The sequence below is a fragment of the Agelaius tricolor genome, unplaced genomic scaffold (assembly GCF_023055355.1).
Source record: "Agelaius tricolor isolate 1412-34295 unplaced genomic scaffold, bAgeTri1.0.p SCAF_16, whole genome shotgun sequence".
Taxonomy (NCBI): domain Eukaryota; kingdom Metazoa; phylum Chordata; class Aves; order Passeriformes; family Icteridae; genus Agelaius; species Agelaius tricolor.
Genome location: NW_027269276.1, coordinates 15,049,245 through 15,067,032, shown reverse-complemented (window position 1 = coordinate 15,067,032; position 17,788 = coordinate 15,049,245). Strand labels below are relative to the sequence as shown.

At 38.7% G+C, this 17,788-nt stretch overlaps 1 protein-coding gene across 5 annotated transcripts in view; it reads left to right on the top strand.

Moving 5' to 3' along the window:
- The window catches only part of APBA2 (amyloid beta precursor protein binding family A member 2), an 83,488-nt gene that overhangs the window by 53,508 nt on the left and 12,192 nt on the right, over window positions 1-17,788 (top strand). For 4 of the 5 annotated variants that reach the window (XM_071441693.1, XM_071441692.1, XM_071441694.1 and 1 more), the window contains 6 exons: window positions 4,040-4,120; window positions 5,284-5,320; window positions 9,963-10,108; window positions 11,435-11,470; window positions 13,022-13,108; window positions 16,700-16,885. In XM_071441693.1, the coding sequence (XP_071297794.1) occupies window positions 4,040-4,120; window positions 5,284-5,320; window positions 9,963-10,108; window positions 11,435-11,470; window positions 13,022-13,108; window positions 16,700-16,885 (573 nt within the window). The remainder of the gene's footprint in view (window positions 1-4,039; window positions 4,121-5,283; window positions 5,321-9,962; window positions 10,109-11,434; window positions 11,471-13,021; window positions 13,109-16,699; window positions 16,886-17,788) is intronic. The other variant, XM_071441696.1, reaches the window with a different exon arrangement.

The following is a 17,788-nucleotide window of genomic DNA, read 5'->3' as shown; positions in this document are numbered from 1 at the left end:
CAGGCAGCTCTTCTGTACTGTTTATCAGTGGGCACTGCTGTCTTGTCACTGCACTGGAGATCAGGTGTTGCCATGCCCTACCCCCCAGCACCCCCCAAGCTTTTCCATTCCCACCTGCCCCATGCAAGGGACCCCTGTGCACCCCTTCTTTCTGCCTGGTCTGGACAACACAGCCTGTCTGGTGGGAACAATACAGAGCAGGGAAAAAGCAAACTATGGGGAGAACAGAGGACATCTAAACTACAATAACATAACTTACATCAATAAAGCTTCTCTTTAATATTCACACAATATTCATCTCTTAATTGCGAGAGCCAATCATCTCATTATCCATCTATAACATGCCCAAGTTAGTTTTTTTCTTAGTAGCTCCTTAAAAGTCCTTAGCACAAGGTGTGGCTGGATGTTTAGCATTAACACTGGACCTCAAAGAATTTAGATAAAGTGCAGAGGATTTTGTTTTTCTTCTGGGGCATTCAATTATTTTAATATTTACTATGAAATATTTATTTATTTATATTTACTATGAAATGTCAAAGGGATGGATGGAATTAGAGTACTACCTAAATGAACCTGTGTCTCATTTGTGAAACCAAGATAGCCATAATTTTAACTACAATATTTAAACCAACTACAATAATTCAATTTCTTCCATAGTGAAAGGAAAAACACCCAAGGCTATTGTCAGTAGATTTGCATGCTAAACTTACTGTTTGCAGACAAGCTGCATAGAAGAGCCTTGGTGTTGTCACCTTGCTAAAAGATCTGTTATGATAAGTGTGCATCTCAGTACAAAATATCATGCTGACAGGGACGAGAGAGGCACACATATTGCATATAGAGCACTTTTTTTTTGCCTCAGTTATCTTTAAATAAATGTAGATTTAAATGCTTCTAGGTTAAATTAAGATATACTACGTGTATGTCAGTTTTTGTAAACAATGAGCAAGCAGGAAGGTGCATTTGTTGTTTTATGTACATACTATGCTCTCCTTAGCTTTTTCATGTTCCTGCTCTTCTCCTTTCCTGCCTCACATAGGTAGAATTACTGCTTATTTACATTCCATTAAAATACACAGCTATTAATTCTTAGCTCATGATAGGTGCTAACATTTTGTTTGCAAGACATTTGCTAAATAACAAGTAAACAAATGTGATTTTAAAAGTTCCTTTTTGCTGGGTTTGCCCCAGAAAACAGTCACTTTATAAGAAATACCTAACAATTTACAGAGAAGGAAAAACAAAGTAAGCATCTTGTTTGACTTTCAGTGTGGGCCAGTTTCCTATCTTAAATACAAGTGCTCAGGCTCCAAAACTTCAGGGATATATGAGCGTGGCTTGATTAGCCTTTGTTTGTAAATATTTCTAGGGAAGCACTAAAGGGGATGATTAGCACTAGACAAGTCTGAGGGAACCCAAGAATGTGAGAATCCTGAGAATGTGTCCTCTCCTACCTTATTCAAGCAAATCCTATTTACCAACAATAAAAGAAAATGTTTTTAACAGCACCAACACCTACCCCACCTCTAACCTTTTGAAGAAACAGGAATTTGCCATGAAATTTGCCTCCTTTACAAAGGAGGACCTCAGAGGAAAGTCTGCTTTTTAGTGATGCTGCCTGTGACATTGAACCCTGGTGCTTCTCATTTCTCAACCATTCTTTCATAACACTGGCCTACCCTTGAGAACCTAACCAAATATGCTTACACTAACTGCCCTCCTAGCAGGGACATCACAAGCTCCTGCAGTGCCAGTCTGCTTGCACAACTTTCACAGAGGCTGTGTCCTTCTACTTCTTCAACATGGGAATCCAGAGACAGACTACAGATCCCTACAAAAATCTGTGAAAAATAATGTATCAAAGCCATTGTATTTTATCTCTTTCCTCCCTTTGCACACATCAATGCTGCTACTGTGCTTCCCTTGCCTGTGCTGGTAGAGCTCAGTGTTGACACAAATATTTATTTCCTTCTCTCAGCATGGGGACAGTGCTCTGCTGCTGCAGAGTCCAAATCCAGGAGTCTTTTGTCTGTAAAAGATTTCACCTTTAGAACAGCTTGAAGAAACTAAAATGACAGGCAGTCTAGCAAATGTGTTTCTTAGGAAGTCAGCAAGTTTCTTCTTGCTGGAAGTCAGTCTGTGTATTATGGGATGCATTTGAGAACAGTTTGTAGAAAACACAAATAGGTGTAAATGAAGAGTATCAAAGAAGGTCTCTGCATTCTCCTGTGTGTTCTAGGCAGCTGTGGGGCAGAACTAATAAATATCTGTTACCAGGTGACAGTTCCCAAAGTTACCAAGTACTCACTGAAAGTGCTGAGCAGTCCAAACAGCCTCAAACAAAACCAGTTTCTCTGTGCTAATCGGCCAAGTCAGAGTTTTAGCAGTCAGCTCCTGACACTAGCAGACAGCAAAATCAATGCCTGCTGCCTAAAGATGCATAAGTGACAAAGTCTTCTCAGCAAGTTTAAATCAGAAGGCAGCATGTTCTCCTAATTACATCTCCCTAAAAATTCAGCAGAGCTTTTTCTCTGAAACTCATCATGGCTGGTTCTCAATTTTAAATATATGCAAGTACAAAAGAAAAAAAATGGTTCTTTGAGGTGGTAAAAATAAATTATTTTATTTTAATGTCTACTGAGATTTGATAAAGTATTGAAATAATTTTGTGGAATGCTTAGATCTCTCAACTTACTCTGACTCCTCTTTTCCCAAATCTGACTTGTTTACTTGGAATTACTCATCAGACATTTTTTTCTCTTCACTTCTGACGTGTCCTAGCACCACCACTAAACTAACACATAAGAAATGGAATCTTTGTGAGAGAAGAGTGTGAAGTCTGACCTTTTTTCCTGTGATGAGATAGTCCTTTCTTTCTTAAAGTCCTGCTTACTACTTGGGTGAATCTTTGCTTTGTGTATGTCTTACCTGACAGTTGTCATTACTGAGCTCTAATGTGCCTGCTTCATTAGCATATTTTGTTCTGCTGACTAAATATTAGTCATAGGGAATCATTTGTCTAGAGGGGAACATAAAGACTTGTTTTGCCTACAGCTACATACTGTGTTTAAAGGTCAGAAGCCAAGGAGTTACATTCCCACTTAACATTCAGGCTGACCCTTTCAAATAATCCTTCCATTTGCACAATTGTTGATACAAGTTTTTATTTCTGAAGCTTTACAATGGAAGTGGCATTTTGGCCCTATTTTTATACATTTTAGGGAAACTAAGAAAAAAGGGAAAATGAAATATCCTAAACCATAAAAATTTGTTCCAGAAATCACCTTGGTTTTCCAGATTTGTAGCACTGAAAGTCTGGGCCATGACAACTTTCTCAGTATTTAGAGGACATGGCCACTCTCCATGCTGGGTGCTGGTGTTGTGTGACTTGGGTCAGGTCTGGAAAAGAAATTCTGCCCCTGAGACTACTGGAACAGGAAAAAAGGAGTGTTCTGCAGTTTAAAATATTTAGTGTTTTCTTTGTCTCTGATTTTATATTTTCTCTTTCACATTTCTTTGACGCCTGAGGTTGTACTGCCAGCATCCTGTAGATTTGCTTGGCCCATAAGGAAGGAGATGCCACAAAGTATCTCTTACAAACAGGATCCTACATTCAGTGCTAGAATTCTGTTTTTCAGATCAGAGATGCCCATTAGGGCTGGTTTGATTTTGTACAATACTGGGAATAAACACATTTAAAAATTCTGACTTTGCTTTCTGATTTATTTGGACATGATAGCATTTGATTTAATTTCATATGAAAAATTTGCACTGACATAAAATAATTTATATTTAAATCAGTACTGTAACTGCTACTTAATGATAATTAAAATGCCCTATTATTTACATCAAAGTAGATACTTTATTATAATTAAACAGTTTAACATTTTTATGTGAAACTGATATTTGCTAAATTACAGTAGGAAATACCAACTGCTATATCACATTATAATATTTTGGTACCAGTAATGAATACTGATTGCACATAAATAACTTCAGCTAAGTAATGGATGTGAAATCCTTTCTTTTTTTCCTGCAGATGTGCAATGGTTTAGAGCAGCCCAGGAAGCAGCAGCGTTCAGACCTCAATGGCCCAGCTGACAATAACAACCCCCCCGAGGTAGGTACCTGGGGCTGCCACTTGTGCTGCCTGCAGCCAGGCTCCAGCAGGGAAAGCAGCCCTCACCCTGTCAGCCTTCTCCCTCTCTCACACACAAACCTAAGCTCCCTTTCTTTTCCTGAGCTGACAATAAATACCATATCTGCCTACTCTGAAAAGGCTTTGAACTATACCCATGAATTTTTGCTGCCTCATTCATTTTATGTAACTATGGCATGTACTCAAGCCTAAATTTCTCTGATGACATGCAGAGTAGGGAGAACACTTCAGAAGTTCTCTTTTTGGGTTATTGGAGTGCAAAAGTGGCATCCAAAAGAAATTGTGTTCTGCTTCCATTCCTCCCCCGCCCCTCCCAGTGTCAGTCCTGGCTTAGTCAGCTGTGATGAGACACAGTGATAGACAGACCTGCTCTTGCCACTGAAGACTGGAGCAAAGGAGACATCTGAGAATGCAGAATGAGTTGTGCTTGGGGCTAGACACAATGAAATGAAATTGAGACTTAAAAGCAGAAGTCTCTTATCTCTAAACCATAACATATTTACCCTGTAGCCTGTTATATTGATGAAGAGACACATTTCTAAAGCCTTTTCCCATAATGGAGAAATCAGCCTCTTTCCTGGAAATGGGAACAACTGAGGAGGCTGGCAAAAGACAAAGAATGGAAGGACTGTTTCTGTTCTAGGGACAGTAGCCTAAGAAGGGCACTGTTATGGCCCCTGTTATAAGATTAAGTGTAATTCTATGTACTGAGCAGTCAGGGACAGTTCTTTTCATTCACAGACCCAGAATCTTGCTTTATAAAACATTGTTAAGTGTTCTTATTGGAAATTTGGGATATCACTAATAGGCAATGTGTTCTAGTAGGCAACTGATTGTATTGGGAATTGCTGGTTTGTATTGTTCATTTGACATCAGACATCCGAGGCCATTTTCATGGTCTTCCTTCTGCCTCCCTTATTTTTTTGTTTGGTGGGATCTTAAAATACTTTGGGACTCCTAATTACAGAGCACTTTGTAAGTTAGCTTGGGTTAATGACTGTGATGTGTTCAGTGTGGTAAACAGTGCCTATGTGACAGTGGTCAGCTGTTTAAATATAATAACAATTCACTTCATTGTGTGAAAGTTATTTTGTTACAGCTATATCATTTTTATTTCTCAACAGACAAAGAAAGTGTCTTCCTTTCCAAGTTTTGTTGATGGTAAGTTTGACATCATCCATAATTAAAGTAGGATGAAGTGGAAGCAAATACTTTAATACATATAAAAGATCACAGTTCTAAAAACCAGTCAAACCCAAGAGAACACAGCTGAGAAGTTCAAGTATGGAAGTATTTAACATTTTCACCCTCCTTATGGCAATGGGAGCCTAGTGGTGATAAAAAAGGAGGAGCAGGTAGAGCTCCCAGAAGGATTCAGGTGAAAATGAAGAACAGCTACAAATCTGGAATATGTTACAAAGGGTGTAACAGTGGGTCCCAGGAGGAGGTTTATGAATGTGTAAGAGCACTGTGTTCTTCAGGGCCCATTACTGAACTCTGGGAACCACTGCTGTCAGCACGAATAGAAAAGTTGTCCCATACTGACCAGACAATGGTAATCCAACCTCTGTTCAGGGGAGCAAGGCTTTCACATGTTTCTTCAATCTCTTCTGCAGTGCTATTACATATATTCTGTTTGAAGAAAAATAAGCCAATTTATTAGCACAAGCAGGTGGACAGAAAGAAAAGAGGATTGTACTGAAAAACATTACCATTCTCTGATTCACAGACAGCTGAAGAACCTTTCATAGGGAAAATGCACACAGCTCTTCCTGCAAAGAAAATGACTGCACTGTAAAGTGAGAAAAGACAGTAGGACATTTTCAAGAATCTGATCCCTCAGATCTGCCATGAAAATGCACAATAGAAATCTTAAAAGAATGTGAAAAACTTAATTTCTAATGCCATTCTCAACTCAGGGAAAATTTAATACAATTTAGAATAATATTAGGATATCCAACACATTTTTATTTTATTCCCTGATCTTACCATCTTGACAAGCATTTTCTGTTTCAGTAATTTACTTAAAGAACTAGAACAAATTGAAAGTTCAAAGATTATCCCTTCAGGTTGACATCTGAGGGATATCACATGGAACACTTGGCATGTACTGGCTAACAGGCCCTACATACATTTAAACACATTTCCCAAGAGTGGCAGAGACAAGGAAGGAAGCTGATGCTTTGTAATATGCATCTGCTGATTGCATAGTGGAAAGGCACAAAGCAAGGCCAGCATGCACAGAACTTTAAAGCAGCTGAGACAATTCCCCCCTCGTGGTGCTGCAGATACAACTGCACATTTTAATTTTACTGGGATAAAAAGGTTATGTCTTTTTCTTTACATACCAGTCAGCTCACTACTCTGCTGGAAAGGGGTCAGGATACCCTTTACATAATATAATACAATACCTTTTTTTAGTTCAATCATTTTGCTTGCTCTGATTATTTCTGTAGTGGCACAGTATGTGAGGATAAGCTCTCTATTAGGCTTTTTCTATTGCAGGTATTATATAGCATTGTCTAACACAAATAAATACATGGCTCACTAGGAGCTTATGATAGCTTACATGACTGCTCTTTGAACCCTGAGAAAAACACAGTTTTTATTATTAATTTGTATGTAGAGTCTCAAAAAGTACAGGACCCTTCTGCACATAAGAAAAGATTCTGCCAGCTAACACTGCTGCTGTTCCCTGAGCTTTGACAGCAATACCACGACCATATTCTGGTTATATTCCTATTCAGTTTTAAAGCACTTTCAGCATGACTCCTTAACTACAGCAGCTATATCTATATTTGTATTGATTAATAATATTTTTCATATGCCATGTAAGCAGAAAAATATCTTTTAATCTATCATATCTAAATGTCCTTTACTGTTAGAATTATTTTAGTAGTAGTACCACCACTACATGCTTGTAGGAGTAATTACTTCTATGTTCAGTGGTTCTGGCTGTTCTGCACTCTGTCCTATCACCATAAATCTTATTCCCTTACACAGTAACAAGCATGATGAAGAAGTCAGCCAGGATATGGAAGTAGTAGATAGACATTCTGCAAAGTGACTTATGCCCTGTGTCCATTTACTCCTTATGAAAAATCTGCTGCAGTGCCACACATCCCAAGGTCTCAGTGACTTCTGATAGTTCAGCAGGAAACTGAGCTCTGTGCTCAGAGTGCAGTCCCTAAATACTGTCTGAATCCTTGGCTTACATGATCTTAGACAGATGTAAAAATGCATTCTTAACAGATTAATGAATTCAGTTATGCTGAATTGTTGATTTCTTTTTGATTGAGTTTTCTTTTTTTCTTATTTCATGAATACAAATATTAATTTAAAAATGCTTGGACATAGTCTATTTAGTCTAGAATTATCTTTATACTTGTTACATTAATAGATCACCAGAAAACCAAGTAATCTCTATTGCCTTGACAAGAGCAGAAATTTGCAGTTAAATTTTTCAGAAATAGTTATCTAATATTTAAGCACCAATATTCAACATAAAATTCCAATCTTTGCTCGTAATCAAACTAACCTTCACATTTGAAACCTGTTCCTTCTTCCCTTGCTCATCAGTAAGCCTTTGCACACACTTGCAGTCAAGGGCATGCTTAAGTGCTCTGATGAGCTGGGACCTCAGCCAAGTCTGCATTTTTGCATTATTTAAAGCAGACAGAGATAAGGGAAGAAAACACCCAGGTGACCCAATTTGACCCTGGCAATTTTCAGCACTGTTCCATCCTTCCAAGAGATGTCTTGTTTTACCTGACAGTTGTTTACATTGCCTTCATGATGGGAAATGTATGTTGGAAATGTTTTTTGCCCAACATGTCGTTTTTTTCTCTATTATCTACTGCTGTAAGCATTTTCTGCATGCTACTGATTTATACATGATGTAGCTGACTGTTGCTACTATAATGATTCTGCAAAACATCATTTTTTAAAGCTCTGAAAAGACAACCAATGACATCCAACCAAAAAAGCCCTAGTCTTCAAGAAATCCAAATAAATAACATTAAGATTATAAAATTGCTTAACACCCTAGATTATTTTGGTGTTAGTTAAAAACACCATTGCTGTCACAAACAGCCAAGACATGAGAATAAATTGTTTTTTCCTTTGTAGAATCCATAGGTTGCACAGACCCCAAAGATACCCTGGGCATTTTGCTCGATGTAGTAATGATTATATGAGAATTTGCACAAAGAATTGCAGTTTTACTTGTCTTCAGACACAAACATTTCAAGAAAATTAATCTAAATTACCTACTAAGGGAGTTTACTTAAACTGATTTAAACATGTGGGTAAGCCTATTTCAGAGTTAAAGCAATCTTGATTCAATTTAGCCTCATTTACTTAGCCCGAAGTGAATGAAAGAAAACAAAATTAAAGCTACTTTAATTCTGAGTGAGTGTGTTGATGCAGGTATCTAATGAAGTTTTGCTACCTTAACATTAAATTCACATCCTTAATTAATTTCCCTCTCTGCTGCCCTTGAAACAAGATGTCAATATCATGCAACATGAGTATTTTGTTGCATGCTGGAAGAAGTACAAATGTATGAGACTTAAGTTCTAGACCTGAAAAGACAAATGAATAACACCATCAGAAGGGGGACCACACAAAACACCCCACCCATCTGCTGAAAACTATAACGCTACAGAGATATTAGCAAACAGAAGCAGTGGCACAGGAGCAGAGCTCTGCTGGAATTTTCATTTCTTTTGATTTCTTTTAGTGAATTAAGGCTGCAAGAACAAGGATTGTTTTTTGAGCTATTGAAAGACTTGGCCTTTATGAAGAGTTTCAGTGACTTCTAAATTACTGGCTTCTCAAGGATTTCATTGAGGGTTTTCATACTTCTAGTGGAGATTGTCAAGATATTTTTTAATGCTTTCCCAATACTTCAAAAATTTTAAATTCCACAGAATTCTATTCTGAGTTATAATGAAGATCTAAACCATTACTGGATTTGTACAGATGTGAGCTAAATCACATGTGTTCTGTGGTATATAATGAAGATTAAAACTGTGGTGTTTGATAACAAACCAAATGCCTCCAATTTGTACAAGCATTGTCAGTTAATGTCAGGTCTCTGAAGAGTACAGGACTGCTATAAATATATATCTACATGTTTATAAACCTTGAGTCCTGAATCACAAAGACTGGGGGTTGAGATTTCTGGCAGGTGGATTGAGATCTGCAGGGATGAATAAGTGTCAGCAACACTGCCTAAAGAGGAAAGTCACTCATTTTAATCATGTTTATATTCTGTTGGAAGACTTTTGCTAAATTAGAATGGGAATATGAAGGATAGGAAAGCTCACTGAAAGATGTATGTGTAAAGCACTATTTCAGTACATTTAATCAGCATAGCATACCATATATTCTTTCCAGATAATAATCTTCCACATTGGCTTAATTATAAATAAATTGAACACCAAACAATAAGCCTTTTTTTAAAATTAACATTCCCCTCCAGTGTAATTTTTCTCCTCACACAAGATTTTTATACTTTAAAAAAATGCATTAGAAGGTCATCAAGTGGATCTAGCTCAAAGCACATTTCTTTTATAAAACTGTTGAGGCATAAAAAATGTTCAGTATCAAGCCAAACTCTGGAATGACTGTTCCTTACTGTCAATCTAATCAAGTTGGATGTAAAGCTTAACAGCTGAATAAAGAGGATGGTGAGCACAGTCCCAGTATTAGAAAGGTTGCTCAAGCCTCAATATCCTTCACTCAATTTCTCACCTCCCCACTCCTTAGGAAGGCAGTAACCATCAATGCCTCCTGTCAGTTCCAGGGCCTTGTGAACCTGAGGACCTCATTGATGGAATCATCTTTGCAGCCAATTACCTGGGCTCCACCCAGCTGCTGTCCGAGCGCAACCCCTCCAAAAACATCCGCATGATGCAGGCCCAGGAGGCCGTGAGCCGGGTCAAGGTAGGGCATCTTCCTGGCCTCTAGAATACTCTCTGATCCTTTAACAGCTGAGCCCTCAATGCTGCAGGATCTGCAGCCTCAAACCTCTCCCGAGGTGCACTTAGGTAAGTATAGATCAGTATTGTAAATACCATTAGTTTTACAGTGCTCGCTGTAAAAATTCACACAGCAAAATAGAAATTATTCTGGAGACTATTCAAAATTCTTTGGAAGCTGTTTAACAAATTCAAGTATGAGAGACAAATTGCAGATTGCAATTAGAAAATATTCCAGTGGCAAAGCACTGGGGTATTTGTTTGACTGTGGTTTTACTCTTCTGTTATTACTTCCTTTAACTTACTACAAATTAAGAAAATTAGTCTTAATATTATTACTTATATTATTAATTTTTTAGGACAAGAATATTCATTGCTATTGTGTTTGGATTTGGTGTTATTTACAGTGAACAATTTCTTTGTAAATAATGTATCATAGACTGCTTCATAGAGCTCTGTAAAGAAAATAGTATTTTGATTAAGAATCTAAGTAGTAGATTCTTAGAAGTTATTTTACCTCTGCTGTAAATATCTCATCTGAATAAACACACTGTTAAAGGCAGATTTAAATATTAGGAGAAAAAGTATGTGCATAGTCAATGAAGTATTTAGTTGCTAAAATTTGCACGGTTTTGAAGAAAACAAGTTTGGAAAGGCCACTTACAAGAGATTGTCATGATTGACTTAGCATTTAGAAATGCAAGCATTTAGTGGAATGCAAGAAAGGTCCAGTTCTTTAAACTTTCCCAACCTTTCTGTTTCTATTTAGCATATTGTGATATCTCAAGCTACAGTAAGTAATTCTTGATTGCAATTAACTCCCTAAAAACTCTTGTATGAATTAATGCTGTCCCCAATCTGCCAGGGGTACCTGACTGCTCTGGACAGTCATGGCAGGGGGCCTGAGCTGTGTTTTGTTGAACAGTTACATGTAGATGTGTGATCAACATGGAGACAAAACCTTGGGTTTAAGATGCACGTGCTGCCATTTTTGACTGCTGTAAATTTGGCAGGATAAGTGTTGGGAGCAGCTGATAACAGACAACACTTTGTACCAATTCTTTTGTAATCAATTGTGAAGTGCACGATGCCATGAAATCCAATTATGCTTGAGAACTGTATAAGGTATAAACAAATCTTTCTCTCTTGTACATCATCCCCCACTGCTCCCAGTTTTTTAATTTTCAGCAGTCTGGATTCACAGTCAAAGTTTCCCTGACTTCCCACACTGTGTTTTCTCTTTCCCTTTGTGTACATCTGTCTGCATTCTTTTTTTTATGCTACTCCTCAGAGGATGCAAAAGGCGGCTAAAATCAAGAAAAAAGCGGTGTGTAAACTGTTTTTCTTGAATGCTAATGTTTACTTACATTTTTGTTGTCCTTGTTTTCCATGGAGTGTCATGTCTTTCAATACAGATCCTCATAAAGTTGTCATTTTGGTTTCTTCTTTGGTCTGCAGTAGAATAGTGAATGGAGTAAAATGAACTCATTTTCTTCATTGTTCATTTGCTGGAGTGCCTGTCTGCTGCCCTTCTCCTGTTGAATACCTGTGATTTGTTTACTCCAGATGTACAGCCATTGTTATCTGGGAGATGTTTTTGAATGTAATGCTTATTTTGATTTTACTAACCAAAGCAATAAGATGTACTTCCTGTGCCTGTGACTTACTGTATATTTATTAAGTTATTGTTGATATTTAAAACCAAAATAAATTCACCACATTGTAGCTGGAACAATTCATACAGGAAACATTGCACTGTTAAAAACAATACTTCAGAAAACTAAATACAGATGACAAAAATATCACCATAAGGATGGAAGCAATACAAGTAGCATCTGCCAAAGTATGTGCTTGCTTTGTGTTTTGCTGGAAGATAATTAGAATAAAATTAATCTAAATGAATTATAGGCATAGCTAAGCCTTTATAACTCCAAAAAGGATTAGCAAATACATAATTCTCATCATGAGCCAGTGTCTGACCTGGAGACTGGTGCCTGCCTTTAGCCCAGGCTGAGACAATCTGAGGCCATTTTATTCTGAGGCTGCTGCCACAGGTGCTGCTCAATACTAGCTGCAGTGATCCTTGTGCCCAAGCAGCCTGGAGGAATCCATATGTTCCTGCTGGACTAGAGAACTAGGACAGCTCTTGGACAATGCTTCAGTGAGAGGTAGCAGCTGCTTTGCCACCTCTTCTCCTGTTTTCTCAAGTGGACAGAGCCAGGACTCACATTGGAGCATGGCTTTACATTGCAATCCCTCTTGCTCTTGATGGGATATGGAAGTGTTTCCCTAGTGAGCAGTGCTCAGAAGAAGCTGTAGTCTAAAACTCCCCTGATGGCCTTCTGTGATATGAGAGAAACATTAGTTCAGTGCTTGGTTCTTTATTTTCTAGGAAAAACCCCAAAAGCTAAAAGCAATCCTAAATCTCACCACAGTACTGAGCATCAGTTTACACTTTTTTTTGGTGAGCTCACTGAAGGTGGCAAGGGCTGAACAGCTGATGGGAACTAAGTCACCTTCTCAGTTCTCCTACTTTCTCAAGTCTGGTGCCTCAAGTACTGAAGTGCATCAGTGGGAAAGTGAGCAAAAACCAGCCACACTTTTTCACCCGTTCTGGCTATAAATAGAGAATTTTAATGATTGAGCTGCCAATCCCACAGGCTCCAAAAATTCTCTCTTACCCAAAAGATCAGAGTAGGCTTCACTCTGTCTATGCAATAAATGTACTCTTTGCATGTCTTTAGAAATACCTTTGAATAGCCAGCTCTGTAATGGTTTTAAGTGCAGTTGTCTCACATCACATTATGCTTGAAGCAGTCCATGAGTTTGTCATTCTGAAAATTAAAAATTCCCTTGTAAAACATCATTTATCTTTTAGACCTCAGAGGGAGATTCCCAAGCCTTGACTGAAGTGGATTTATTCATCTCCACACAGAGAATCAAAGTTCTAAATGCAGACACACAGGTAAGTTGGATTTAAACTCTTGGAGAATAATGTTGAGTGAGACTGTGCACAGTTAGTGGGACACTTTATTGAACCTGGATAAATTCAGGCATTCAGAGTATTCAGAAAAAGCTCCTATTGTTCTAGCCCTGGCCAATAGACTGACAAGACTGACACCTGTTTTGCTTATTTGATGTATTGGAAGATGTCTGGATGTTGCTATAATTGAGCTATAATTCAACTCAGTTCAAAAAAATATTCAAAAGCCTTTCAGAATGCATGTACACCACTCCTCTGGAACAGCTTTAGAACCCAGATTTACAGTCCAACAGGGAAGTCATTTGCTGCTTTGACTAAGCCATTCATATCCTGCCATTTGTAACGTTTCATCTCAATTTTTTTTCCATAAATCACATCTGAGCCACCATCCTATTGACTAAGGTAAATTATTAATGGTTCATATAAAAGCAGCATTTGGAGAGCACAGCAATGATCAGCCTCATCTTCTAGGAATACTTGTCTAGTCAACAAGAGGTGATCTTCATAAAAAGGAGGTTTTGAGAAATTTACGGCTAAATACATATAATTTATACATGGATCCCAATATTTAGTAATCTCACAAGATCTCATAACTTTGATCATACTTACAGGAAGTCTTCAAATTTTCATTCTTATGAGAGGCATTGAAAAGGGCATTTTAGCAACGTTTTGTCAGAAGTAAATCATGTCAAGTTTTCTTTTGTTTAGGGGATGTTATTGATAAATGAAGAGCTACAGTTTATAGCTGGAATGTATGGCAGTTAACAGGTACAGTGTCTGTTGAGTAAGGATTAGTCTTAGTGGAAGTCACTCTTCTTACTTCTTTAAATAGTTCAGCATTTCAGCTGAACACCAATGTTTTAAAAAAAAAAGGGAGGTCATTTGAAGTAGCCCACAAACTGCCAAAGGAACGGGCATCTTACTCTTCTGATCCCCTGAGATTTGTAGTGATGCAAAATGCAATACTCCATAATAAGGGGAGTCTAATATCTGAGCTGTTCAACCAGATGAAAATAGTAATAGTGGAAATTGTTCTAATTCCAAGCTCTCTAGTGTTTTCCCTGGGGTTTTAGTTGTGTTTTTAGTTTGCTGGTTTGGTTTTGTTTGGATTTTTTTTACAGTGTGTCTTTCAGAGAGCTATAACAGAATTATTCCCATGACTTTTTAGCATTTTTGGCTTGGTAACACTTTTCAGTGCTAGTGAAGTTCCTGGCTGGTATAATTACCATGGGTCTATTTCAGCTGGGGTGGCAGCTGGCAGAGACAATCTGTACTTTCAGGGCTTTATCAATTACATAAACCCTGTTTCTGCAGCATGCCATGTGTTTTAATCCATCTGTAGTGTTGTACAGCTCACGTGAGGCAACAGCTGAATGAAAATGTTAAATTCCCATTCAGGAAATGACATGCAGCAAGGTTCAAAATGCTGAGCAGCACCAGTCAGGTGCATTCCCAGGCTGGAAGGGAGCCAGCAGTGGTGATTCTGTTGCCCTGAGCAGCACAAGGAAATGGCACCCCTGCCATTCCTGGGTGCTTATGCATTTACTTGCTGAACACATTCAGCCATCAAGCACCCGTTTAGTAGGGATGAAGTAGGAGCAGTCTTATGTTTGCCCACGTGCCTTGTGGATAGAACAGGAATTCTTCCCTGTGCCACAGCTTTGTGGGGCTGCCCCACAAAGCCCCAAACCAGCAGAAGCCACAGCAGCCTCTCCCAGCTTCTTGCTCAGTCAGTGAAGAGAAGCTGGGAGTGAAGCAGCTGGGAAAATGAAGAAAGAAAAATAAAGATGTAGATGCTCACAAATGTGTATGTGCAGAGCCTCTGGTGCATGACTGACTCCACAAAATTGCCTGACTCATTAGGCTGTCTTCACACTCCCACAGGACTACAGCACTTTAGAGCTTGGAGGAATGCTTAGGTTTTTTCCTTCAGCTGTTCTTTGGGTTTCAAGAGAAGCAACAAACAAGGTTCTGAAAGAATTCCATGGGAAAGAAGGGAGAATCTGAGAAAGGGCAATCTAGACAGGAGAACAGAACAATGGCTTCAGAAAAGCCTGAGAGAGGCTGAATTGCTAAGGATAAATATAAGGACAACAAGGATGGAATGGATGGGACATAAAAAGGGATAAGGGAAAGGACAGAGAAGCAAATAGGTAGAGATGGAGGGATTTATGGGAAAGTAAGAAAGGAGAGGGGTGAAAAAGAGATATTGGTAATGGAAAATTGAGTACAATGGAATATGGAGAGACAAAGGAAACAGTCAAGTCACAAGTAAGTCAAAAGTAAACTCATGTTTACAGTCACTAGATAGTATTTGCCTTACTCTTAACAGGAAAAATGTGGGAGGGATGGAGGAATGATTGCTTTCACCCCTACAAGGGGAAAATAAAAAAACTCAAACCATTTAAGTAACCTCTGTGTGATGATATGGGCAGAAAGCCTTTCTTGGCAGGTGAGATGAAATGCCTTCATTTTCCCAATGCATTCACTCTTGTGCACACTGCATGTATGATTACACCCTTACACAATACTTGGTGCACACTGCTGAAAAGCAATTATCTCTTATCTATGCAGAGCTCCCAGCATCCTGCTGAGACATGTCCATTATAAAACATTTCTCCATTCTGACAGAAGTGCTGCAAATCCTCCTGAGCCCCTGCAGCCCTTAGAGACACTCCTCAAATCACCTCTTAACCATCATTACTTTTCATGGGTTAGGGATAAGCATTATTTCAAGCTTGAGAAGAATCATTACAATAATTTTATGGGTAGTGATTATCTTCAGCAAGACAAGTGGTTCTAAGAAACAATGATAATTTGTAGTTTTGTCTGTCAGGTTAAATTGTACTGAAATTCTAAAAACAATTACTTTTGCTGACTTGAAGAACAATCCTTCTTCCTTAGGCCTTAGAAAATTGTTCAACTGATGCTAAACTAGTGCCAAGCTGTTTACATAAAGAAAGCTGCTGCTTATATAAGTTATTAAAATTGTGAATTATCTTGTACCACATTTTTTGGTGTTACAATTAAGATGGAATTTTGTGGATGCTTTTAGCTATTCAGGGTGAGGAACAGTGATGGTAAGGACACATCCTCAACTAGTTTGATCAGTACAACTATTATGCTTCTGGTTGTTTCTAGTTTGAGCAATAGATAAAACCTGGAAAAACTCTCCAAACTGATCAGTTACCCCAGCCAGAAGCAGATTTCAGGTGTGCCCTTTCTATTTTCTTAAGTACAGTTCATCCTAACAACAGCAAAATATGTAAAGGAATAATATAATTTTCCAACAGCATGAAAATAAATGTAAAACAGTAGCATAGCTCTTCATTCTTGCTTTACAGCAGCAACCATTCTGCATTTGCTCAGGCAACACTTCCATTGAAGCCAATGCCTTGGATAGCTGCTCTGCTTCCCTTTGACTGGAGGGAATATCCAGACTGGGCCCCTAGGAAGTGCTTCTGTAGCTTTTGTCTTTCTCAAGCAGCAGGCTGTCAAGGAGAGGGCAGCTGCAGTGTTTGCAGGAGAGCAGCAGGCATGCAGAACTGCTCTGTTTGTCCTTGCTGTGTGCAGGAGACCATGATGGACCACGCGCTGCGCACCATCTCCTACATCGCCGACATCGGCAACATCGTGGTGCTGATGGCGCGGCGCCGCATGCCCCGCTCCGCCTCCCAGGACTGCATCGAAACCACCCCCGGCGCCCAGGAGGGCAAGAAGCAGTACAAAATGATCTGCCACGTCTTTGAGTCAGAGGATGTAAGTAAATGGGATTCATTTAAACAACATAGGTCATGGACAGAGCTCTGAACTCAATGGCCATTCATGGGCAAAGTTAACCTCTGGGTATCAAATTGATCATTCATCCTGGATGACATCCTTTAGTCCAGTGGCTTGGCACAAAATGACACACATGTGCCTCCAGGCACTTGGAATGAAGTGGAACCATTCTGGACCTCTTCTTATCTGAAGCCAAGTCCTTCTACTGCCTTGGCAGGGCTGCACAAGGCTGCCGTCTACCCAGTCCTGGTCCCTTGTGGCTACTGACCTGTAGTTGTATGTACTCTCAAACATGCCACTTGATCCTTTGCTGTTTAGGAACACATTCAGCTGTTTATTTTTCAGTTCTCTTTCTTCATCCCTAATTGTAAAGATTACAAATTAGAATTTTTGAATAGAATCATAGAATTCTGTCCATCTCTGCTGTACATCCTGTTTCACTGTTGTGAAAAGTGCTGATGTGCCATCCCATACCTCTTGTGACAAAAGAAGATAACCTTGCCTTACTGCTGTTGTATATCCAGTTTTGGGATTGTAGTGAATTAGGTACTTCTGTCTGAAGTGGCAGAGAAGGGACTTCAACCTAAAACATTTATGGAGAAATATACCAAGCCAGTAAAACAGAAAAAGCAAAATTTGTGCTGTTTCTAACTTGACAGTAAGAGGCAGTACAAAGTATTTGTCATCACTGTTAATATAGGAACAATTATAGATATAACTTCTGGGTATGTATTTGGATATAATACCAATTAAAAAATAATGGAGTTCTTTGGGTCAGACAGTCATAACTCAGAGGTTGCATATATTCTGAGCTAAGCAATCCATTTTCATTATTTTAAAGCAATTAAGCCTGTGAAGGAGAAATGGCATTGTCTAAAGGTT